This window comes from Temnothorax nylanderi, unplaced genomic scaffold (assembly GCF_030848795.1).
Source record: "Temnothorax nylanderi isolate EJ_2023f unplaced genomic scaffold, tnyl_v1.0 TNYL_tig0054_pilon, whole genome shotgun sequence".
NCBI lineage: Eukaryota > Metazoa > Arthropoda > Insecta > Hymenoptera > Formicidae > Temnothorax > Temnothorax nylanderi.
Window position 1 is genome coordinate 525,500 of NW_027249116.1, and position 25,476 is coordinate 550,975.

The 25,476-nt window shown below is 42.8% G+C and overlaps 3 protein-coding genes and 1 long non-coding RNA gene across 6 annotated transcripts; 1 reads left to right on the forward strand and 3 right to left on the reverse strand.

Moving 5' to 3' along the window:
• Positions 1–505: 505 nt before the first annotated feature.
• LOC139772849 (uncharacterized) lies at positions 506–7,102 on the reverse strand. Of its 2 annotated transcripts, XR_011718208.1 has the most exons (4): positions 5,521–7,102; positions 5,185–5,422; positions 3,256–3,387; positions 506–642 (listed from the first exon to the last, which is right to left on the reverse strand). It is a non-coding gene; the product is annotated as an uncharacterized lncRNA (long non-coding RNA). The 2 variants fall into 2 exon arrangements; XR_011718207.1 differs by lacking the exon at positions 506–642 and having other exon boundaries at positions 2,161–3,387.
• Positions 7,103–14,394: 7,292 nt separating this feature from the next.
• Tnpo-sr (transportin 3) lies at positions 14,395–21,340 on the reverse strand. Its single transcript, XM_071706802.1, has 18 exons — positions 20,935–21,340; positions 20,284–20,487; positions 20,002–20,159; positions 19,843–19,915; positions 19,470–19,607; positions 19,172–19,389; positions 18,960–19,104; positions 18,714–18,860; positions 18,394–18,629; positions 18,187–18,326; positions 17,907–18,098; positions 17,532–17,764; positions 17,326–17,466; positions 17,008–17,219; positions 16,768–16,924; positions 16,488–16,655; positions 16,304–16,416; positions 14,395–16,069 (listed from the first exon to the last, which is right to left on the reverse strand). Exons 1-18 carry the CDS (start codon positions 21,049–21,051, stop codon positions 16,009–16,011), a joined length of 2,853 nt encoding a protein of 950 aa, XP_071562903.1. The 5' UTR covers positions 21,052–21,340; the 3' UTR covers positions 14,395–16,008.
• Positions 21,341–21,971: 631 nt separating this feature from the next.
• Ccdc53 (Coiled-coil domain containing 53) lies at positions 21,972–23,255 on the forward strand. Of its 2 annotated transcripts, XM_071706807.1 has the most exons (4): positions 21,972–22,150; positions 22,267–22,431; positions 22,546–22,817; positions 23,087–23,255. In XM_071706807.1, the coding sequence occupies exons 1-4, from the start codon at positions 22,100–22,102 to the stop codon at positions 23,148–23,150; spliced, it is 552 nt and encodes a 183-aa protein (XP_071562908.1). In that variant the 5' UTR covers positions 21,972–22,099; the 3' UTR covers positions 23,151–23,255. The 2 variants fall into 2 exon arrangements, with proteins under 2 accessions (XP_071562908.1, XP_071562909.1); XM_071706808.1 differs by lacking the exon at positions 23,087–23,255 and having other exon boundaries at positions 22,546–22,821.
• On the reverse strand, positions 23,248–24,657 carry Rpl36a (ribosomal protein L36A). Its single transcript, XM_071706811.1, has 4 exons — positions 24,355–24,657; positions 23,809–23,982; positions 23,445–23,561; positions 23,248–23,335 (listed from the first exon to the last, which is right to left on the reverse strand). The coding sequence occupies exons 1-4, from the start codon at positions 24,355–24,357 to the stop codon at positions 23,315–23,317; spliced, it is 315 nt and encodes a 104-aa protein (XP_071562912.1). The 5' UTR covers positions 24,358–24,657; the 3' UTR covers positions 23,248–23,314.
• Positions 24,658–25,476: the final 819 nt, after the last annotated feature.

Below are 25,476 nucleotides of genomic sequence, written 5' to 3' on the forward strand. Positions count from 1 at the left end.
GTACAGGATTGCTCGTTGCGCGACGTTTGTAAAATTGAGTAGAGACAAGGAAGAAACGGAAAAGGGGGGAGAGAGAGAGAGAGAGAGAGAGAGAGGGGGGGAGAGAGGAAAGGGACAGAAATACGGCGGATCTAATTTCACTAACCGGGAAGCTAACCGGATGGACCTTGCAATTTGAGAAACCAAGTGACGTTTGATGTGTATGAACTGTGGCGGCAGGATTGCGAAGACGTCAAGTGGAGAAGGCGAAAGGACCTACATGGGGACGTGGACAGTTGACAGCGGGACGTAGAGAAGGGAGGGAAAGGAAAAGATTGAAGATAAGGAACAGACTGTGAAACAGAAGGCGATGCGGCTGAGAATGCAGAGATGAAATAGGACGAGACGGCTGGTTGTACATCGAAGAGATATGCGGCAGAAAGAGAGGGAACAAGAGCGTGAAAAGAGGGGGGGAAATGCGGTAAAAGATTGGGTCCTTCCCAATCTTGGGCAAACAAATCGAATACATAGTCGATATTTGTTTATTGTCGTACAACTCGTCACCCTATATATGCTCTCGATATCCAGCGCGATCATTATCGTCCTGACACAACAGCTGCGCGATGTCGTAGTGCATTTGCAATGACTGACACGTGTCACTCTCTAAAATATTAAAAGAATAACATACAGGAATATCGCTGCTTGTCACATTTATGTTTTCTTCTTTAAAAATGTTGACCGAAGGTATAAATACAAAAAAATTTTAAGAGAAAGCGGGGAAAGGAAGACAAAAGGGCAAGAACGGAGTAATGCGTCTACATCGCTTCTGTCGAAACAAGATGGGAGATGTGCGATAATTCGGCGCAAGAGGAAGAGATCACGATGTCGAAGCCGCGAAACGGCAGGTCACGTTGAGCCCCGATATCAGATAGAAGTGGCGGAGCGCGAGCAGATATAGCGGCCATTCTGCACGAGCGATTGACCAATTGCGTCGCGCATCGTGGGGGGACACGATGCAGCGCGCGCGCCGCGTGCCCTATCCGTTCCCGTAGACCTGCCGATGGTCGCGGATCAAGCGACAGCGAGATGAAACGAGGCGTCGGCGTCGCGGAACTAAAGCGCGCGCCAAGCCCTTATCAACGGGTAACGAGAGATCGAAGCGACCGGCTCTAACGAGTCCATTGAAAATGCCGAAGGCGTTACCCCCTACCTCGACGCGCTCCCTCTTATAGAAGCGCGCCCGGCTATTTATACATCCGGCGTGTGTACGTACAAGTGCCCCGGCGTACACCGTACGTCTGAAATTTTAATGCCGCGGAGCATTCGTCGGCTCATATACGCTCACGCGAGCTATATCCGACCTAGAACTATATCGCGCGAATCGCGATCGAGGCTAGGGCGGATACCAGGGTGGCTGTACGAGCAACGGAGTAATAAGGAAGGATCGTCTACATCTACAACGACATAACGAGTTTACGATATAACGAGGTATAAAGTAAGTGTCGGATTTATTTAAAATACGCGTACGTCTTTTTTCGTTTTATCAGCTTAAGAATCGTATAATGTAAAGTACTAATAAATAGCTCTAATTAAACATTTTGCTATTACATGGCGTTAATATTAATAGTGATACTCTGGTAAACAAATATTACATATAATGTTTGCAAATAGAATCATTAGAGACTGTTTCACGCTTCGTTTCTTAACGTAATAAATAATTTCGGAGAAGGATTTAGCGCAGACTTGTTCTGAAGTACATACATATCTGTTGTTTTTCGAGGCGAAATCCTTATTCCAGCGCCAACATGGAAACCAATTCGCAGACCGGTATATAGCTCCGCGCGGCTGAACCGCCGTGCGGTATGCCGCATACGATCGATAATCAACACACTATTGGGCCGCCGACCCAAATGGAAATTTTATATCGGGCGGCCGGCCTGGCGACCGATCAAACGCGGACCGTATCTACTTCCGCCCGATGTCGCGTCGCAGGGCCGAACCTGAGATCTTTCCAAGGTTTTTATCAGGTATTTAAAAACAACGAAATTATTTTCGAAGGTAACTGTTACGCTGCGTTAAACTATTACCGATGACTAACGTCATTAATGGAAACGAATTATCCAAGCGTTAATCCGAAGGAGACAAGTTTGAGAACAATCTCCCTCGACTTGCGTCCTACCAAACTGTTCGGGGATTTAGATTTTGGGGCGCGTCCTCTCGGTGAACGATTCTCGAACTCGGTTCTCGCACACGGCTGACTCGCGTTCGCGGAATGCTTTCGAGAGAATCGCCTTATCGATTAGACGGCAGGCGGCGAAGTGTAAACCTCGCGGCCAGATTGGCTGATTATTCGCTCGGCATTACCAGGTGTATCAAATGCTAATGCGCGGCGAAGCAAGGTACTCGAGCATCTGCTTACAGCCCTTTGCTCCTCTCTCTCTCTCTCTCTCTCTCTCTCTCTCTCTCTCTCTCTCTCTCTCTCTCTCTCTCTCTCTCTCTCTCTCTCTCTCTCTCTCATATACACACACACACACACACTCGGTTCTATCTTCCGTCGCAAATCTCAACGACTCAATTCGGAGTTGCATAAGCGCCTGATCTCGCTGCTCACTCGGCGTTATCATTCGATTCGCTCGACATTGCAGTCTCGGTATCCGTCCTGAACATTGTTTAACACACATCGAAAATGGATCTCAAGTTAATAGTAGGTATGCCATATTAGATATGTATCCACGATTTGGTTGAAAATTGAACATGTTCAATTCACGCTTAAATCTTTACATTGAATAAAAAATAGAATATGGATTATTTCAACAAAATGAATTGTCTCAGATATATATTATAAGAAACTTTGATAAAACTCATTTAGCCCAAGTAGGTTTCAGTCGTCAAGGAAATTTAAAATCCAAGCTTCGTTAGCGATGAATTTTTCAGGCTGTCTTAAATATTTGAAACATAGGATACATCTTTGTGCAGAGAATAAAAAAGAGAAAGCTAACGTCGGCCAAAAACAATCTTATTTGTTTTTGTGGCCGACGTTAGCATTCTCTTTTTATATATCATAATTTTTTATTTTTCTACATTTTTTTCGTCGCTATATCGAAGGCGTACCGTGAGATCTTTTTTTGCATTTTGTACCGCGCATATGGGCGCATAACGTACGAAACGACTGTCCGTCCGATTCCCCGCTCACCCCGCATTTTTCGCTCTCGCCTCTCCCTCAGGATGGCTATAGCGAATTCGCATCGGCCATATCAGCCGGTGCCAATAACGTACCGAGGCAGATGGGAGATGTAGTGAGGGCCGGGTGGTTGTTGGACCGATCGTCAGACGAGCGGAGGCGGGGGCAGCAGGGGGGTGCTTTACCATCCGCAGACTCGTATCCATCGATCACCATACCCGTACCGTCTAATTACAAACGTTATATACAACGTTACGAACTTCCCGAAAGTACTGGTAAGCGTTCATCAAAATATTTTCCAATTTTTTGGCAACTCGAAACGCCCAACGAACGTCAATTTTCCTAAAATCGCATTTACCTCTTTTAAATCATGTATTTTATTTATCCTACATAAAGTGGTAAATACAAATATTTATGTCTTGACATTTTTTAGAATTCCATTATATTTTCTTTATAGAAAGTAAAATAGGAATAATTCTATATGGATTATTCGGAAAGTTCATTGCGATTTTCAACTGACGCCAGTTGAACGGCCAAATAAAAATGTTAATCGAAAATAATCAGCGCTCCGCGCTTTTATGCGGCGGAGGACAAAGCCGGCCGAGGGAACGGGTCGCGAAAAGAAAGAGAGAGAAAGAGAGAGAGAGGGAGAGAGAGGAAGCAATGCGAGCGTTTAAAGTGCACCATTGACGATCGTTTTCGTAGTAGTCGGTGGCGGAATTCAAAGTCAAGTACGCGGACCTTTGTCCGTTTAATTTGTCGCGCAGCTGAGCGTAATGACCGCGTTTGCCTTTGAACCCCGCGCATTCGCCTTTGCGTCGCGGTCGGTGTGTGAAACGTTATCGTTGTCGTCGTCGTCGTCGAGAACGCTCGCTTCCGACGCTCGCACAGGCAGCTGGTGCGCTGCAGTGCGAAAATGGAGATGGAGAGATGTGTGCGCCACGTGCGCACATCTTTTCGGCGGGCGAGCGCCCCTCTGACGCTTTAACGCGAACAAATTGTAATCAAGTGTAAAAATATACGGCGAAATATATTAGAAATGTGTGACATTGTGTACGTCTAACGTATCTAAATCAGAATACACGAATACGCGAATATCTCGCATCTATAATTGGACGATTTTGCCCTTTCTAGGTTTCTCGATCGATCCTGTGAGCAATCGATTTAATATTTCGAAAACAACTGATATAAATCTTGTTACTAAATCGGCCTCTAATGTACAATCTGGCTGACAATGTTATTCCGATGACGAATCACGAATTAGGAGTGCATTCATATATCGTCGCGAAGGTATTCGTGCTATTTTAGACGCGTGACGAGCTTTAAGCGCCGCAAATGCGGAGGAAACCCGGAGTTACTTGGCGAATTTATTGCAACAAAGAGCCCCGCGAGAGCTCCCACATGTTAATTTCAACGACGTGTCTGGTGTCCTTGAAAGTCTATAATTACACACGCCGTAGGAAATGAAAGAAATTCTCGGCAGCCCGGCGCTCATTGTTGTTGCTTTGTTGTTGCCAATTCTTTGTACGGGCGAGGTCGCGCCGGTGCACGCGTCACAATTTTTCGGGACGCGATTCGTTGCGTTTGTGCATCCCAAAAACGCCGAACTGGTGAACTCCAGAGCTCGCGACCCGCGCTTAGCGCTCGTGAAATGCTTAGCATTCGAGTGTTATGGCATTTATATGACAGTCGGCGCGCAAATGCACGGAGAACACCTCTTTTCCATAACGGAGCGCGAGGAAATGCATTCGGAGCGCCGGTAAAATTTCAGCGAGGTAAAATATTTAGAGTAGCCCGAGAGAGCGTCGTCGAGCGAGTTAAGAGAACGCGCGACCGATGTTTTCGTGAAGGTCTCTAGGGTTCTCCGGGACGACCGGGACCAATTCCACGGAGGAAAAGAAAAGAAAGCTTATATATAGAGAGAGGGTAGAAGAGGTGCATATAGCGAGAGATTGGGACTCGGCCTAGCTTCCACCATCGACCAAAGTTCCCCGCTGAGAGGAACCAGGACTGACCAGACTTACCCGGCGATTTTTATTGCTCGTTGTCCGTAAGGCGCGCTCGTCATCCTCCTCCACGCAAACTTTCTACGAGTTCTGCGCCGAGGATATACCACCTACGATATTAATCCTCGCTTCTTTTTTTTATAACTTTTCACCTCTCGCCCGCTTTTCGTAGCCTTATATCGGCCTCATATTCGTCTTTATTCCGAGCGAGAAGAGGATAACATTTTGTGGGAAACGGACGTCTAAATCCCTAAAACTGAAATTAATGCGTCTGAGGAATCAAATCGTGTTCCGTTCGAGCGATCATAGGTACGATTACGGCTTCCGCTGCAAAGAAAGAACTCGGGAGCATACCTACTGTCTCGGAGCGGCGATGTTGAGTGGGTTGTTTAACGTTTAGCAGTGCGTCGTTACGTCGTGCATAAAAACATCTGCAAGCGATAAAACGTGTAGGCTCGCTATTTAATGCTGAGCGATGACTCGGATTCTCCGCTCGTGTTGGCATACTCGTGTTCGATGTGCTGAATTTTGTGCTAAACTTTTAATTCATCGTCACGCGCTACGGTTTGAAAAGACTCACGCCATCAGTGGCTTCGGTCAGCTTCTTCGGCCAAATTTTTTCCTCTCGCGGCATCGCGGACTCGCCTTCTTTTGTCTCATTAACGCCGTTTCTCTCTCTGTCTCGCTTTCTCTCTCTCTCTCTCACGTGTCTCAAGTGCCTCAAGTGCATATTGCGATCGCGACACGAGACGATGCTCGCTCTTCGGAACGACCCTGACGGAGTCTTCGAATGGCCCTGCAGACGGACACGAGACGATGATTCGATTGCAGTAGCGAGCTCAGAAAACGACCTGTCTCGGAAATTCGAACTTAATTTTTGTCCAACAGCGAATTAAAGTATTACAAATTAATCTTGAAATTAATTCCGTTTCTAATCGAGCTACATTGAAAATGTCTACTTTGTAGAAAATTTAAAGAAATGAAAAATATTTTGTGTGTGTTTGGCTAATTAATAAAATGTTTGCGAGTAGCAATGTTTTACGTGATCGATTTTTTGAGTTTGTATTCCGATATTCGGAATGCGCGTTTGCGGCTGCAAAGCGGGGGGGGGGGGCGTAGTCGCGCATGGTAAGTATCGATTACACGCATGATCGCGGAACCGGAAGTGCGAGCCGTAATACGGCTGCCGTATCCGCGCGAAATCGGCGGCGGTCCTTCCTGCAGTCTACAATTAATCTTCTTAGCGAAGCGCAACTCGCCACGGCGAACCGTTCGCCGCAGCTCGCCTGTATCTCGGAGAGGTAAGGGTCGTGTTCGATTTATTCGATCAAGTCGACCGGTAATAAAGACCGGGCGACAAAAAGCGTGATATAAAACCTGTGCTTGGCCGTGATATCCGGTCGTTTGGAAACCGGTCGTTCGACGCGCGTATACGATTCCGCTTCTAGATAACCGTAGTTTTCGGAACGTGTATACTCGGTTCTTAAAGAATCGGAAGATTCGCAACATGTAAATGAGGTAATAAACCGTGCACCGTGAAGCACGCAAATCGGACCTTATCGTTGGACTAATTAGCCGGTCAACGTCATGATTTTCTTCACAGTCCGAGCTATCTGATTTTTCTCTGCCATGTTTTAAAAGTTCATTTTGTTGCATTTTATTGAAGAAGAATGTTCAGAATTATCGGATACTAAGACGTATGCTGGATGGACCTACGTCATAAATTTATTTCGAACTTTCCCGTAAACGCATTATTGTAGCAGCCATTAGCGTCCGAGTGTCTTGGCACCTATCTCGTTGCAGCCGGTGCAACACACAACGTGCACGGCCTGCGCGTTGCAGAGACGTCGCGCGCGATAAAGAGAAACGTGCGCGGCGAATCGATACTGCTATGACACGTTGCGGTAGATTTCCAAAAGGACACAGAGACAGAGAGAGCTCGGAGATAAAGCGAAGAATGGAAATACCGACGGGCTATACGCGCGCAGATAATATCGCAGGCTTTTAGTCGCTCCACTCGTCAGTTACGCTTCCGATAACGCCGAGTGATGGCTAATATATTATAGGTTGCAGCCGTAGTCTTAAGCCTCCGCAGATGACTGTTCACGAAGAAGGACGAAGGTAGGTTCGAATAACTTTGCTGCAAGAATTCTGCTACATAAGTTACGACGTAATTAATCCGCGAGGATTAAATCGAACGATAAATATATATTGACTTGGCGCCGACAGTTGAAGTCATCGATGCAATTCCGATGCGAGAAAAATTAATTTTTCCACCGACCAGCAGCACGAGTTGTATAACATCCGGATAACGCGAGGAGGAATAAAATTCACACGGACGTCGCGTGTCCGCCCGAGCCCATTATCCGTACATTTTCGAGCGTATGGAAAATTAGGGTGGCGCATACGGTCGCGCCTAAAACGGTATGTCGTTGCTTGTTCTCCTCCCCGTATAGATGCACCTCGACATTGATCGCGCGTGCTCGTGTGGGCGGCTCGACGAGAAGTCGCTCCTGATCGAGCCGCGTCGCGCGTGCACGGGATAGGAGTTACAGCCGAGAGGAGAGTGCATCCGGAATCGAAAATATCGGTTCTCCCGGTATCGAGGCGAACGGCGCGGCGCGGCGCGGCGCGGCGGATGGACAGACAGATGGTCATCGCCAGATTCCGTTCGTCGGCGTCGCAAAACAACGACTATGCGACTCGCGCGAGCGGTTCCGACGCATCGTGGCATGGATGCTCGGTCAAACCCGCAACGACGTTGCAGGTTGCAGGGGTGGGGAAGAGAGAGGGAGACATTTATTGCACTCGGGAAAAGAAAAGATTCCGCCGGAGCACGAAAGGAGATACATAAGCGAATGTGGTTAAAATTCAAGGATGTACACGATAGAAAATAGAATTTATATGGACTTGAGAAAGGAAGCTGATTTCATCATTTTATTGTCCTTGACAAACGATGCGAGCGATTACCAGAACTGCTTCGATTAATTCTATATGTAAAATTAGCTTGACAACCTGTGAAACGCAATATCAATTAAAAATACATTTGTTATTCGATGCGATAAATATCCGGTTTATACGGATTAATTTATCTACAACAATCATCGCTCTCCGACATTCAATGCAATTACAGGACAATCAATCAAACAATAACGATCTTACAAAAGGAAATCCATCTGTGATGACACAATAATACAGAAAGTTTAAAATTAAATCATTAGAAGGGAAAAAACGACGAGAGGAGAGAGAGAGAGAGAGAGAGAGAGAGAGAGAGAGAGAGAGAGAGAGAGAGAGAGAGAGAGAGAGAGAGAGAGAGAGAGAGAGAGAGAGAGAGAGAGAGAAATCAGAACTAAAACAAAAAGGCGAAGTCCGGTAATCGGGAAATAACGGAAAAGAGCGAAAGAGGGAGATACGGAGCAAAAAGAGACCCGCGAAAGAGAGAAAGAGAAAGGGATAGCGCGAGCGAGGGAACGGACGCGGGGGTGGTGACCTTAGAAGAGGGAGGTTGGTCGTGGGAAGGAAAAAACGAGAAACGTTGGCAATGCGGCGATACGCAGGCGGCGGCGGCGCGGCGCGGCGCGGAACCGCCGAAAATGCAATGCGCCGTACTGTAGCGACGACGTCGACGTCGGGCGTGGCGGATAACTGACCTCGCCTCGTCTGGCACGGCCGCCCCTGACACCCCGTCGACGGCCGTCGGTTACCCCCTCTCGCCGCGTCCCTCTCCGTCCGGCACCGCGACGTCGCCGACCAGGGACGGCGCGACCGCATGCGCTGCCACCGACTGCTCGTTTAGGCTACGCCTTTCGTCTTTATTTATTATTCGCTACTGCCGCTGCCGCTACCGCTACCGCTATCACTGCCATTGCCGCATTGCATTTCGCGTACGCGATATCTCGCCGCTCAAAGCGCGGAACTGCCGCAGGCAGCGGCACAAAGCGCCACCGTAAACAATGTTTAGTTTTGAATAAAGAGAAAGAGACCGTGTACGCCGATAATTGACGGTTTGCGAGAAGCTCGTCGAAGGAATACGGAGCTTTCGAACTGTGAAAATGATTTTTTTTTTGTATTTTCGTTTGGAAAAGATTGCGCGAGTGAAAGAGTTGCTTGCCTATATTAGTGTAAAATAGATAATGGAGATAACGTTAAAAAATATTTTCGGGTCTTATTTTATCTCGAAAGATCAGTTTCTTGAGATCCAATTTTCTCATTCATTTTGTGTCGTTTGTATATTCTCTCCGTTTAATTTTAACCGTATACATATATATAACGGCCTTGATAATCTGCAAAATGAAATTATGTATTCGCTCTCTCAAATTATCGGATTGATATCGGACGCGTCGAATCGAATTACCATATTTAATTAATCCTTTCTCAATGGCCTGCTGATCGATTTCCCTACTTGCTATTATAAACCAATGAAAATTTGTTTTTTCTTCTACGGCCTCTCATTTAATTACCCATATAAATAAAAAATTACAGTGATCCTGTAATCTTGGCACGGAGAAGGGGAAAAAATAGAGCGCGAGGCGCGACGTATCTCTCTCCTGGCAATTTATTTTTCCATCTTAGTGTCGCGATAATCCGCAGAGAGCAGAAACCGCGAACGGCGAATCTCCGCTCGATCAATCTATCCTCGTAAATCCGGCCGGAGAGACCGGTTCGCGGTATTGGGCGAGCAATTTGGTTACAACGCCATCGACGAAATAAAAGCGAAATAAAAACCAAGAGTCGAAAGAGCGACGCGCGACGACGACGAGGGCCATCGATTATTCCCGCCGGAAAAAACAATTCGCTCATAGTAGTCGCCGGTCCCGAAATCATTTTGGCGAATATTCATTTTTTCCTCCGTAGGTGCACCCTCTGGCGGCTCCGACCCTGCCGGATCAGCATCCCACCATTCCACCGCGCCTCCGCCCCTGCGACGCCGATGTCGCGCTGCACTTGCCCCCACTGCCGCGCCAATCTATCAGCAACCCTCATTGTGTGTGCTCGGGGGTGAGAGGGGGCCGCGTGAGGTATCACCCCTCCAACGCCCTTCGGAACCATCCCCACCGCCCTACCGATCCTCCCTGCGGCCCTTCTGCCCTCTTGTACCACCCCGCCACCCTCCTACCCTCCCCGTCTGGCACGCGCGTGATCTCCCGCGCACCCCGACCGATCGGCAGACGGCAGTCTGGCCGTCTGGTTGCCCGGCAACGCGGCGCTGCCTGCCTGCCGGCATCGATGCGAAAGGGTGCATCCAGCCAGCCAGCCAGCCAGCCAGCTTGCCATCCAACCAGCCAGCGGCGATCTCGAGCGAGCGAGCTGCCTCGCAATCGCACAAATTCCGTGAAGCCCGGGTCCTTCAGACTTTCAGAGAAATAATCTCGCGCGAGGAGGACGCGCGCTTTCACCTTCGCACAATAGCGACATTTCTTTCCTTATCCTATCTGTCGTCCTATCACCTGTGCGTTGAACTCAAATCAAGTATTTTATCATGATTAATGTTCCGAGTCCTTTATCACGTAGAAGATTACACGCATGCGGTATCTTGTCACCTTTTTCTCGTTGTCGCTGCGATACGAGATACGTTTCGACTTTCGACACGTTGGACAAATGCCTCCAGGAACAAGATCTGACCGATCTGGCTTATCGAGCGTCCTGAATACGCGCGATAAAAGTCAATGCAGTATTCTAGGATACGGTGCCATCTAAATTTAACGACTCGGGTTTTGCCCGTTAATTACACGTCACGAAACTATCCTCGGCACGAGGCGGTTATCTTTAACTCCGTTCTACATACGCTTTAATTGGCGCATCATCTTAAGATTGTTGTACGATCCACATGTGGCAATATCCGCAAGGAAAGGCTATCTAAAGCCACGCCTGCTAACTTTAACTCGGACGAGACTGCTTTCAACGCTTCCTTCGTGCGATTGCGTAAAAATAATATGATTAAATTCAAAATAAAATAATAAAAAGAAAGATAACGTAAAAAAACATATAAAAAAGATAATTAAATTATCTTTTTTGTTTATAATCATATTAATTCTCTGCAGTAATCGTTATCTAGAATTAGATTATATATTCATAAGAGTATGTGTATTAATGATTAATTAGCTAAGTGGAGGAGTGACACCTCGACGCGCAACGCGTCAGCGACACGTCAACGATCTGCCGCCGTGAGTCATTCGCAGCCGGCATTGACTCAGACGCAAATATCGCGGCGATTCAATTAAAGGGGTGGGGAAGGGCGGGAGAGGAGGGCGCTCGTAATTGCTTAAACCGGTCAATTAGTCGAACGGATACGATCGCGCTCGCACGATCCTTTCGCACCGGGCATGGAGACAAAAGGACGACGGAGGATCACTGAAGACGTGTTCGCGGCGAAGGGAATGTAACGGGGTCGCTCCTTTGTACGGAAGACCGAACACTTGGGAGGGCTCCGGTCTCTTCTGCAAAATTGCTTCGAGTATCGGTCGGGAGCGCACAAAGGGACAGGGGCGAGGAAGGGCTTGTGAGCGAAGGAGGAGAGGATTGGCACTCGGCGGATCTTAATTCTTCCTGGTACGGTCGTTGCGTACCACGGAGGGAGGGAGAGAGAGAGAGAGAGAGAGAGAGAGAGAGAGAGAGAGAGAGAGAGAGAGAGAGAGAGAGAGAGAGAGAGAGAGAGAGAGAGAGAGAGAGAGAGAGAGAGATTACGGACGTGTCGAGACTCACGAAAAATAATTGCTTGCATTAGCAACGACGGAAGAGCCATGGGCTGTTTCTCTCTTCCCTCCCGCCCCTCCCGGCCCTTCCTGTCACCATGCTCTATGGTCGCTCGACGGGCATGGATGCGGAAAGGGCAGAGGGAACTCGCGTCCTCTAACATTTCCTCCGCTTACATTTCACAGGCGACATGACAACGGTATTTATAGTTATGCGGGAGCAACGTAATTCCAGCCGCTGGAGCCGAAAAACAACTCTTTCCTGCTTGTCGATCGTGACGGCCGTTAATTGCGCGCGATTCCACCCACTCGATTCCGCGGCGGTATTGTCACATATTGTCATACAGAGAACACACGTGATACCCTCTGTTAAATGGTAAAAGAGGAAATTTAAACCAATACCTAGAGTTAAATAACATTTTGTTATTTTTAACTGCCATGCGTGTCGAAATTTATTATTTGGTTTAGTTAAATTAAAACGACATATTGAGTAAGAGCAGTGGCGACCTATAGGAATGGTTTAAAATGACTCAAATTGAGTATAATTTAACAGCGTAGTATTATCATTATTACTTTCTTGCATATTATTTAACAGCTCCTTCTTCTTCTTCATATGTATCCACGTTCGTAAGGTTACGACAACAAACCTTGGCTTCGAAGAGTTCGAAGACGCAGAACGCAGGAGACGCAGGTAGACGACGCTCCTCTGCGTGCCGTTAAGGGTGTAAGCGCAGCTTTTGTCCGCTTTTGTGCGGAATTTGCAGACCGCGTGGGCGAAGCTCTCGTTCTCCCTTTTGTCTCCTTTTTCTTCTTTCTTACAAACGTCCGTCCCTTTTAAGACAGGATACTGCATGCGGGTGAAGTCACGGCTCTCCGAGGCGGCCGGACATTCCGGAAAAATGGTTTTCTCGCTAACCGCTTACCTACCTATCCTCCCTTTCGTTTTTCCCCTGTTCTCTCGTTCCCTCTTCTCTCTCCTTCTCTGTCTTTCTGGCCGGACGTCATTGCGGCTCGCACGCAACGCGCGCATTCGCGCCGTGGAAAGCCGTGAATGGTACCGCGGCAATGTTAATGTAAGATATACGGTTTGTCGATATATATGTGCGCACGTATGTACGCGCTGGCCGTCAATGCCCGCAAGTGGGGTCTTTTGTTGATAGACGACGACGACGACGACGACGACGACGACGACGACGCTGACGATACACACGCATGTGTATCAAGTGGGCGTCGATAGCCGTCGTCGTCACACGCTGCGTGACGCACGCGTGGACATTCGCTCCGGAACGGTTTCGGAATAGGTACTCGTCGACGTGTCGACGTGAGTAATCGCACGTTAATACGTACGCGGGGATTCGCGTTAAATTTGACGCGGCGTGATGCCGTGACTCATTCACGTGGAGCAGCCAAATTAATAATAATTAAGTAACACGTATAATAAATCCCTATGCGAAAAGTTTCTACATCAGTCATTCGCGATGATATGCTGAAAAATGTAAATGATACATGGAAAAGGACCGGTAATCACTTGAAACCTCGTAATTATTCGCTCGGAGCGACGGGCGAGCGGAGAAAGCGACGCGAAGACGACGCGTCAAGCGCCCGGCTGTGCTCGTCCGCTTGCAACAACATTCCTTTGTTAGAAACCAATTCCTTAGCCAATAACGCCCGTCCGCGTCTGAGTCATAACGCGATCCGAGCATCCGAGCCGAGTGACTCAGGCACCGGGACCGCCAGCAATGTCCTGGACGGAGGACGCGGCATCCGAACCTGCAGCCCCGATGCGACGCTGTCCGCTAGAATCTCTCGGAACGGTCGTTCTCGGCGATATCCAATCCCGAATCGGACGCGTGCAACCAGAATTTTCTGCCGACACGGGACGGTCCGCTTTCCGGGAAGGATACCACTCGGCTCTTACCTACTTTATTGCCTCTCTCTCTCTCTCTCTCTCTCTCCCGCTTGAAAAAAAAGCTGTACAAATAAGATAGCGTCGAAACGTGTCCAAGAATTTCTCGTTGCCTATATTTGTTTATTGTATTTCCAAACGACCAAACGATACCACGAAAGATTTCAGTTTCATAAAATATTCATTGGACGATTCAATTGTCATATATGTAATTTCAAAAATAGAGACGTTCGCTGGGGACGAAGTGGGCAGATTTTTAGGGGCGTTTCGCATCGATACGATGCGAAATATGGACCATCTCGCGAAAAAAAAGCCGACGCGACGTCGAACGCGCGGCACCTGCACGTTTTCCCCCTCGGCAACTCAAATATTTTCGGCTCACCTTGCGGCCGAGAACGCACCGATCGCGTCGCTCGAACGTGAACGGTGCATCGCGCAGCTGGCGGCTTAAAAACAGATTTTTTTTGTCCCCGTCACATCTTCCGCAATCAGGACGAGGCGTTATCGCGTCAGTTGATCCCCCGGTCGACCCAACGACGACGGCGAAAACTCTGCTTCTCCCCGGTCACAATTTTTTTCTCGGGAGCTCGCCCGAGATTATCGTGTCTTCGATATAACTGAAAGACGATGTTACGTTTCGTTAAAAAATATCACTTTATTCGAGATTTCGTCGAAGGTTTTCCGTTACTATGAAACAAAATGAACGATTAGCGCTCGGCATAAATGCTACATCGTACAGTACTCGTGGGGAATACCGTCGAGGTTGAACGAGCTTTGACATCGATGCGTTATATCGTACGTACAATAGAAATTCTCGTTTCCTATCGTTCCTTATCCTTAACCGCAAGCATTTCGTTCTGTACATTAACGCTCCACAAAGAAAAAGCGATATCTTATAGCTGTATATCTGTACACTTAAAACATTAAATTCAGCGTCAAGCTAGACAATAACAATTATATCATACTCATTTAGAGATAATTGTATAATCATAATTTTTCGTAGACTTATTACAGTAACACAGCAAGGTTTTTGCTACTTGTATCCATCGTTATGTTGTATAATTGTTTATGTATATAGAATATACTTAAAATATATACCTACTAGAGATATATTTTATATATGTAAACATGGAAAAACTTGTATAAATTTCTAAATTTTTTTTTTTAATGTAATGCGAATAGTATTCACGTATATCGATACAACTGTAAGAAAATTTCCTTTGCTATGATACTACAATATACAAATCAGAAATTAGCTAGTCTTACAAAACTGAATAAGTAGTAATTATTATTCAATTTAAAAATATATGCCTAATGTTTTACAACATTAATTAAAAAATAACGGCTGATGTGTCGGATATGATCAACTTTTGCACTTAGAACTTCTCTCTTAATTAAAACTTGTGCACGTGATTTATCAAAAGTCATATTATTTTTATATGCATTGGATATCATAATGTATTTATAAATGCCTAACTAAAAATTACTTTAACTCTCAGTGTGCTCTGCACATCAATTAAGCTGTCAATTAAACATTCGTCATTAATTACGTTCATATTTTGGAATTTCAATAATTTTTTTTGGATTGAGTAAATTAGCAAGTATACTCGAACAGCTATTGAAACATTTAAAAAATTTAGCATTTTTTAAAATAATATATTCCACGCACAAATATGATTGGTTCGGTATAATCCAGTTGATTTATAAATAAAATCTTTAACACATATACATCGTCTTAAGGGATTCTATAAGTTTACTATTTATAGTATGTCTGCAAAAAATATCTAATTTCTATGTTCTGTTTAAAATTGTGTTCGAAATTCATTAATATATTGAAATAAAAAAAAATATTTCCTTTTTTCTATATATATTAATATTTGTTTCTAATAATAAATACTAATATACAGATGTGATTCTAATATAAAAATGTATATATAACAAAGAAAATTGTTAAAAATAAATATATGAGGAAAAATAAAGAATTTTGTGATACATTATTTATAAAAGTCACCTTTATCCACATACAATATATACATATACATATACATGTACATGTGTAGTTTGCAAACATAACTATAGATAGTAAGAACATAAAAAAATGTTGGTACTTTTTTTCCTAATATATTTGTACAGCGAGACCATAGCAAATTTTGTTGTTTCAAGATGTCACAATCGAAACTTGCTGGAAGATCTTATGAATAATTTTTGAGGAATTTAATAAAATCAATATACAATTAAAATGCATTAGCGATACAGACGCGCGAAATCTCGTAGAGCATTTGCGACGATTCTCGTATGTTCAGACCTAAATATCGTTAAAAAAAAACAAAAACAGAAAGATATTAATCAATTAAGTTCTGCGAGTTGCTTGAAAAATTCATAGCAATCTCCGATGAATAAGTAGATAATTAAATCGATCGTTCATAATTTATAAACAAATATAAACATATAAATATATAAATATTGTTTGATTTTTCCGTAAAAATCGCTACGAATTTTTCTGATATTGTTTACTGATATGAAATTGTATGTTATATACCTCGTGACTGCACTATGAAATTCAAGTAGTTGCTCAGGTGTTGCTGTAGGAGCTCCGCCTGCGTTTTGCGACGGCATTGTTTTGATAGCTTCTTCCAGCCATTTTGACAGGAGCTGATAGGAAATATAAGATATGATTTCTCTACGTAAAATGCGAAATATATAATAGAAACTACAATACATACGTCTGTATCGCTTCGTTTAAGTTCTATCATGACATCCGCCACATCAGACTGCATGTAAGAAGACAGATCAAACACTGAAGCATGTAGTAATTTTATGACTAATGTTTGACCTTTTTCTTGCAATATATTTTGTACCAATTGTCGTCGTATCGTGTAGTTTGATTCCTCCTGAAAAATAAAAAACAAAATACATGTACAGAGCTAATCTATGTAAATTATACATACATTAGAAGGATTTTATTTTAATGTTCATTTAAATAAAAGTTTCACGAAGAATTACCTTACAAGTGCGACCACTATGTATAAGATCATAAAAGAATTTCATTACTGAACTATTAGCGTCCCTATGATCCAAACTGCAAGCCATTATAGCACAATCTACGATGCTCCCCATTACAGGAGAATTTAATAAAGGAATAGGGGCTCTTTGAAGAAACCTTTTGTGTAAAAAGAACGAAACATCAGACATCATTTCAATAAAAATATGTCAATTGATAATATTAATTAACCATTGCTGTACCTGGCACACAATCTGAATAGGTCATCCACTGTATCCGGATGATTTTTCAAACCGTCTTCTTGTTCAAGAAGGGCGAAAGTGGGGGCAATGAAAGCTTGTAACATATTTACCAGATGCCATACACATTCCGACTCGGTCGCATACTCATCCACCAATATAGAGCCAAGATACAAGAAACAACTATGTTTATGTACCGTGTACAACGGTACGATCTGTGAAAAAAAATTATATATATATATATATTTTTTAAATAAGTGCATTAATAACGATATAATTAGGATGTTAAATATTCGTTATTATTCGTTCGGAAATCATTACTTGTTTCAGAATTGGCTCGAGCAAATGGGCAGACTGATTGCCCACACAGCGCACCGCAAAACGTATGCAACGGCAACATCTCTCTATGACTCTCACGTCTCGTTGATATGTTTCACATACATTTGACAATACAGGCCACATCTACAAATATGCACGATAAATGTCATTAGCGTTAAGAATCAGGCTTTTTATTTTTGAACACTCACTTCAGTGACTACAGGTTGACAAGGATGAGGGTCATCAAAGATTTGAGGATTAGTATATTTAAATATAGCGGCTAATCTATCCAGCCATATCACAGGATCAGTCTTTGTTCCTCTCTCGATTTGAACTCCATCCGCCAGAAGTGCCCACAGGGAACTTGCTTGAAAGCAGCACAATTCTCTCATTGCCGGAGCAATTTCCTCCTGTGGTAATCTCCCCAAAATTATCGACACCCCTGTCATGACAATTAGCACTTTTCATTTAGTTTATTTATAAAAAATTAAATAAATACATAATAAGATTATGTATATTTCACAATCGCGTACATAATTTTTAATAATAACGTAAATAATGTAGCCCATAAAATTGTATCCAACCTTTTAGTAGGCCAATAGCTGCGTCATTACTAATAGCAAAATTGTCGAGAGAACGTGCTATTTGCAAAAGTCCAGAAAAGTGCGTTGTCATGTGCACTTGACAAGCTGAACATATACATAATAATGCACCCGAAGCGGCACTTCCTAAACCTTTTTGATTTAAACAGTCTAAGAGAAAATTTAAAACTGGTTCTGAAATAACAAAATACATTTGAATGTCATTGAAATTGATGAATTGTTACCCGAATTAATGAATCCGAAGTGTTTATTGAAGTTTTACCTAATGATTGCGGATGCCTATCTACCCACTCACATAGTTCGCCTAACAGGAGAATACTGGTATAGCGTACGGCTATATGAGTGTTTTCCGGCAAATTAAGAATAGCTTCCACCACTTTCGGAACGACGTCATTTTCTTCTCTGTTATACAAAAACTCGTTATATTTGGTCTTTAAATACTTTGTTTCATAATGAATAGACAACGTACGGTAGAATATTTTTTGCCACCGCCTGCATTATAAAAAGCGCAGCTTCGGTCGAGTCCCAAGTAGGTGCATGTACAGATTGACCTTGCGGGCCAGGTCCTCCGGTCAATGACGAAAACATTTGTCGGAAACAGTGGCTACTCCCGACCACGAACACCACATCTTTTATCAAATCCGATACGCGATTTCGGAAGTCAGCAAACTCTTCTCCTCCTCCTCCTTCTTCCACGAGACCCAACTGGTAATTAATACATAATTCTAGTAATCATTCTATTGCCTGTAAGACATTTTTTTATAAAATCTTGATAGCAAATATACTGACATGATCTGGTTCCATTTGACAATGCCTGCAAAGGGCACCAATCAGTCTCTCAATATGAGGTCGGAATATGGTATTAAGATCATCGCTATTTTTCTGGTAAAGAATTTCTGATAGTCGATACCACAGGTTAAAAGTGATCTGTGCAACCTTAGAAAAAGATATTATTTAATCAGTAACCACAATACTAATTTGTATTTATATAATAATAAATCGACATACATATATACATATATATATTTTAAATACCTCATAATCATGATGACCAACGCATGTAAGGACAAGATCTAAGATTTTTATGGCATAATGCTGCTTTCCATCTCCGCTACCTGTCACTATAGTATCTAGAAACGTCTCGGCCAGTTCCGTGAATATTCGACAATAACTTATAGATCTGCAATATATTTAATGACTAGGGGTTTATGCTACACAAACATACTTAAGTAAACTAAATAAATTACTTTTCCATGTCCTCGTGCGCAACAGATAAGTGATATGGTTGTTCTAAATTCATTACACTTGTGAAAAGACACAATTGCAATTGCTGCAACTGCACGCTCGTTTCGTTGTCACTACCACGATTGGTATTGCTATCTTCCCCTAACACTTGCAAAATTACGCAGATGCAGTCAGTAGCCGTTTCGTGAAGTTGTGAAACAGCCATATGATTGCTGAGTACCTGGAAAGTAGAATCATTCGATAAAGGATAGAAGGCAATTAGCTCTTCCGAAAACATTTTATCAGTTTCAAAAGACTCACTTGTAAAGCATAAACGACTACCTCGCTCGAGGGTACAGCTTTAAGTGGTATTGCATGAACGGTTATCCAGCTGGTAAAACATCGCAAAATAGTGATTTGGATTTGTAAATTATCTCCGCTGTTTTTTAGGCACATTTTCTGCAATTACACTATATATGAAATACCGATGTTAAAATAGAATGTGCATATGTATATGATTGTGTATAAATTTTAAGTAATTTTATATATTTATGACAATATATAATTATGGGATAACGCATAATTCTATGTGAAAGTGGTCAATTTATAGTTTATGAGAGATCAGGTGAAGAGTTAAAGGTTGTGAATAAAGAAGTAGAGACGCAAATTAGAATCTATATCAGGAATAACATACCAGAAATTCCGTCACGGTATCTGCATTCGTATTGAGTTCATGTAATATATGCTGTCTATGATTAGCACCCAGCCTGTACAAAAAGTAAAATTTAAAACGTTTAATTGTTTCGATCGTCACTTTGTGACACCAAATAAGCAACAAGATAACGCGCTATACCTAAGTGATCTTGAATTTACTTCTTCTGGAAATACCGTCATTATTTCAAGTAGCGGCCATAGATGCGCGGTGTTTCCTCCAAACCTATTAATTAAATCTATCACTGGTTTCTGCCAGGAGGACATTTGTAGAGCCAGATCTGTTAGAGCTAAGCATAACTGTAAGCGTGAAAATTTAACACCATTAATAAGGATTGAATAACAATCTGTAGAACAAGCACTGAATTATAAAAACCTTTTAAAACATATGAAAGTAGTTTTATCGAAGAATGTATATAAATACCTGAGTAACAATGGCAGAATTAGTGTGTTCATTGATTTGCGATATATGTTCCATTAATGAATCTCGCAATGAAGTGTGAGCTTCTTGGGGTAACTCATGGAAGGAGAGCTGGATCTTGGTGCGCATTGTTTGTGCAGCAAAATAACAAGATTCCATATTTCGTTTTTGATGTAACATCTCATCTGCTATTTTCCATGCGAATACCTATAGAAACACACATTAATGAAGAAAGACGTACAAGTAACAAATTCTTCATTATGAAGCTTAAAATATGATCAATAATTTTTTCCTTAAAGCTACAGAACGTTATATGTTATAAATTACTAATCGAATAGTCGATAGAACGAGATAAATATATCGATCAAATCTCATAGGCAAGAAACGCAAGTGAAAAAGTGCAAATTACTAGTTTCACGTTTAATTTAATTTGCTCATTTTACAAAGTGACTTGTAAAAATATATTCTTATGACAGGGTGATAACCCTTCCCATTGAGGTTAGAAAGCGGCTTCCCATATTTTTGACTCACGACGCCGTCAACGTAACGAGAAGTACGCTCGCGTTCGATGTCAGAATGCGAACGATCGAATCTAGGAAGAGACACGAGAGGAAAGTTGAACATTTAACGATATTAAAACGAACGTGTACTCACCGATTTCTGCAATTCTCCCAGCCATAGTGACGCTTTTCCTGGCTCGGCCGGATTTGTATTGTTATATAAAGAGAACACGGCCTGGTAGACGGTCTCCAGGTTCGGTGGCGAGTCCATGTTTCAGATAATGTTCGGGTACCACGTAATCCCCATGCAGTCAGATCCCGGCTGACAAACGGATGCGCTCGCGTGAGGCCGAACCGCAGTCGAACGTTTCTCACCCCGATCCGAGGACCTAACCTCCAACGAGTGGACAGTGTCGGCTGGTGCGGCTGGTGCGGCTGGTGCACCGCGGAGCCGTCATAGTAATTTAACTTCTAGTTAGCTACCGTACCTCGTACATTAGAGGTGCATCATAATAAGTTACATGCGCGAAATGCAAATTATGAAATACGTGTACGCGCGAGGGTTGGGAAAGGAAGGGAGGAAATTTTGAAAAAAAAGTACCGAAAGTGCAGTCGAAAAGAATAAAATAGATGCTCGTGGACGGTGGATGAGCTCTCCCCAGCTCTCCCGCACTTTCCGGACTCAAACCCGTATTCAGACCGCATTGGCGACCGAGAATCGCGAAAGATTAGAATTCGATCAATCAGGAAAGAATTCGAGGATTGAAACTATTTCGATTGGTCGAGCTCTACTTTCCAATTTGCAAAATTCAATCTCCAACGCGTAGTCGAGGCTTTTCGATGAAATGTGCAAATGAATTTAAAAGTATAGGATTTCTTCCATAATTTTAAGATAATTTGTTTCAGAGATACATGTTTATTATTTTATTACCTAAATGCCCAGTAATTTCGAGCTCTTACTATTTATTTAAATATTATTTAAAATATTTTGCAAAAAAATTGTGAAAAAATTGGTGATTTATTTATATATTTATTTAAATCTCAATCAAATCTCGATAACTTTGTCAGCGGAATAAATTAATTCAAAAACCCCTTTCTCCTCGCGCCTCAGTGACGTAATCAGGCTACAGAACCATTAAAATATTCGAGACGCTAGACGCGGTTTCCGCTCTCCAATTCTCCATACCCGATGCGCAGATTGCGCAGTGAAGGAGTGAAGAGTGAAGGCAGGGATGTTTTCCTAACATGACGCGAGCAGACGCGAGTTGACAGTTGTTGACAGTTTGATAAACGGAAAGCTGAGCGGCTGGTAATTCACGATGAGTGACTACAAGATACCGATAATCGAGCCGACTATAGACTACGCAAAGGTGTCGATAAAGATTTTGACGTTTCTCGTGCATCGGTCGGAGCTCAACGACGCCCGTTGAAATGCTCGACGGTGATCGATGCCCAGGAAGCAGGCCTGAAATGATTTGTATTCTAGGTGCCGCCGATCAACCAGAAGCGCACGGTCTCCTTCATAAATCACTTTATCACCCATACCGTCACGTTTCTCAACAAATTTGCCTTGTCCTGCGAGGAGAGATTGTTCGATTTCGAAAATAAGTTGCAAAAGTTAGAAGCGTCGTTAGAAATATTAGAATCGCGGGTACGTGTATTCTTGTCAGCAGAAAAGAGAGAGAGAAATCTTTGCAAAATAAATTATCTTGCGTACAGAATATACTCCATCTTTTCACAAATGCTTTACTTTGCTTCTGCATAGTTATCTTCTATACCTGGTTTAGAGCAAGACCATCATAAAGAATCGAGTAATGTTAATGAGAATGAGACGAGTAAATTGGAAGAGGTAGAAGTAAATGAAGTGGATGAGCCTGATAATAGCGAGGCAAAGCCTAAGGACGAAGAGAAAGAAGTACAGTCCGCAGCTAAAGATCCACGCTATGAAAGATACTTTAAAATGTTACACGTTGGTGTACCGAAACAAGCGGTTAAATTAAAAATGGAACAGGAAGGATTGGATTCATCTATATTAGAGTAAGTCCGACATCTTTTTCTTACATAGAGATATTTATGACATTGTTACATCAATGTGATTGATAACGCATACCTACATTTAATGTTAAATGATAAGATTAACAATCAGCGTTAATTTAAACATTAATTTTAAAAATTTGATTATGCCCTGTCATTTAATGAAAAATAATTTTTACTATCACTGCACATGTGTACCAAGTTTCAATCTGTCTCTAGCATGACAAGAACATAAAGTTAAAATACTCTAGTCCTTCTTTTTATTTTGTTAGCAATCCGCAACAGATAGTTTCTATACCACGATTGTCAGAAAACGATGAGAATCAAGGTGACTAAGTAACAAGGTAATCATTTTAATGCTGTATGCGCTAATCGTTTTAGGCATATTAGATATTTTTTGCATTATAAAATATAAAATAAAGACATGTACAAATCCCTATAGATTTATTTATTTATTTATTAAATACAGAATGCAAAATGCAAAACATTGAGTGGGTAGCTTAGAACTGAATCATTTGACCCTGAAAAAGAAAACGGTAAATTGTTAGTCAAAATTGATGCATGTGTGTGTGTTTTACTTTTATCTGATTATCTTCTAGATAGATATACTCTAGATATACTTGTGCTCACCTTTCTCTTCTTGTCACCTCCCAGCTCAAAGTGCTTGCATCTTTTCAACGGAATTTGTTTTCTATACTTGCATTCCGTACATTCCATTCTCAGTACAATTTTCTTTGTTGTTTTTGCCTAGAGTGACATAATTAAATATATTTAATAATTAATGTATTATCGGTATTGTCGACTACAAACTGAATTACAATATTATTATAGTGGCTTAATGTACATGTCCATAAATTTGCATAAGAGAATGTTACGGTAATATTTTTAAGCATATTATCATTTTAATTCATCATTAGTCAGGGGATCTCGCATTTCAGTTCTATTCATTGAATAAATATAAAATGCTAAACCGTGCAATTTATCGTGCGCTTACCTTCTTTCTGAAGATGGGCTTGGTTTGACCACCAAATCCTTGCTGTTTGCGGTCGTAACGCCTTCTGCCCTGCGAGGCATGTCGCTCCTTACTCTTCTTGTACTGCGTCACTTTGTGAGTCTTGTGTACCTTGCATTTTTTGCAAAAGGTACGCCTTTGCTTCGGCACGTTAACCTATAAAAGACAGAACCACGTAACGTAAAATTTTGACAGACATCGCGACACAAATTTTGTACAACGACGTAATGACCGAATATTTGAAATACATCTGTGTGTGGTTTCTAATTTATATAAATAATTTATACGAAACTCGATTAAACATACGAGTCGTCGCGTCGCGTCAAATCAAAACACTTGGTACGCGTTCCGTGAAGTAGGTTATGTCTTTCACCACGTCGAATTACCCCAACGTAGTGAGAAAATATTTACGGTAAATTTCGATGAATGTAATTGGAACGCAAACGCGAATTTCGTCAAGCGATTCGCGAAGACGATTCCCGAAATATTTACGGATAGAAACCCGTGAAAAATCACGTATTCACCTACCATCTTGGACGTATCGAAAGAAAAGGAGATGCTTAGCCTGCGCGTAACCTGACCTGACCGGAAATCGTGGCGCTTACAGAAACCGTGCGGCGCGCGCCTGCGCACGCGTTTTTTTCCTCGTTGCGTTGCAATAAATTCAGAAACCTTGAATATATTTGTTGCGCTTCACACGCAATTAAATGTCAATCTAACTGACCGACGCTACGATATTTTAACGAATCCCGATTATACGACGTCGTCGTGGGAGGAAACGTTCGCGGTTCCGATGGTCGGGAAGGTCTCCGCGAAACCGCCGTGTCGGATTTACGCCATTAACACAACTGGCATCAAAATTGGTATATAAAACATCCAATCGATAAGAGCGATCTTATATTAAGCTACCCCCTCATTATTCGCGTTACACCGGATATAAATAAACGAGCGACTTTGCGCGGTGGATTCAGTCTAACGATCTGCTTATCTACTTAATAATCTTGCGTGATGAATGAACGTGTGCGCACAATTGGTCGACAAGCAGTGACTACGTGTACATACATACATACACATGCAAACAATTTTATACACATATATATATATATATATATATATATATATGTACACATACATACATATACAAATATACATATATATGTATGTGTTTTTAAAGGGAAAGGTCGGGTTGCGTCTCTTTATTTTTAATTTTTATTACAGTTCCTCTGACACATAACAATAAAAGTGTAGTTATTAATAGTAATGAAACAAGAAATACTAATCTCTTTGTTTAATCAGAATTGACGCGCAATATAATGACGAGGAACGATTCGAGCGTCGCGTAGTCTGAAAGGTTGACGCGGGTCTCGGAAAAGTTCGCGAGCTACATATTTTGTATTCCTACGTAATTTGATTTCGTCGGGGGTTCGCAGATCCGCGTGAATTCGGCCGTCGTTCCTTCTATCTATAGATAAAATCCGCGCCGCGTGCACTCGACGTGCCGCGGCGACCGGCGTGCCGTGAGTGCCGTCGCCCGTCGAACGAAAGTGACGCGCGAACGACGTGAAATTCGCCGCGAGTCGCGGACCGGACAGCGGACATCTCGCGATCGTTCCCCCGCTCGATCGTCGTGTTCGCGCCCCCGTTCGTCGC

What these genes read in the sequence shown, in the direction of transcription:
- Tnpo-sr (XM_071706802.1), bottom strand. Translation starts at nt 21,051, where the DNA reads ATGGACTCGCCACCGAACCTGGAGACCGTCTACCAGGCCGTGTTCTCT. An exon ending in TGGGAGAATTGCAGAAATCG is followed by an intron (nt 20,488 to 20,934) that starts GTGAGTACACGT and finishes GTGTTTCTATAG; the next exon opens with GTATTCGCATGGAAAATAGC. An exon ending in GTCAAATGGAACCAGATCAT is followed by an intron (nt 18,630 to 18,713) that starts GTCAGTATATTT and finishes ATTAATTACCAG; the next exon opens with TTGGGTCTCGTGGAAGAAGG.
- Ccdc53 (XM_071706807.1), top strand. Translation starts at nt 22,100, where the DNA reads ATGAGTGACTACAAGATACCGATAATCGAGCCGACTATAGACTACGCA. An exon ending in CGACTATAGACTACGCAAAG is followed by an intron (nt 22,151 to 22,266) that starts GTGTCGATAAAG and finishes TTTGTATTCTAG; the next exon opens with GTGCCGCCGATCAACCAGAA. An exon ending in TTGGATTCATCTATATTAGA is followed by an intron (nt 22,818 to 23,086) that starts GTAAGTCCGACA and finishes TTATTTTGTTAG; the next exon opens with CAATCCGCAACAGATAGTTT.
- Rpl36a (XM_071706811.1), bottom strand. An exon ending in AGCCCATCTTCAGAAAGAAG is followed by an intron (nt 23,562 to 23,808) that starts GTAAGCGCACGA and finishes ATGTCACTCTAG; the next exon opens with GCAAAAACAACAAAGAAAAT. An exon ending in GAGGTGACAAGAAGAGAAAG is followed by an intron (nt 23,336 to 23,444) that starts GTGAGCACAAGT and finishes TTTCTTTTTCAG; the next exon opens with GGTCAAATGATTCAGTTCTA.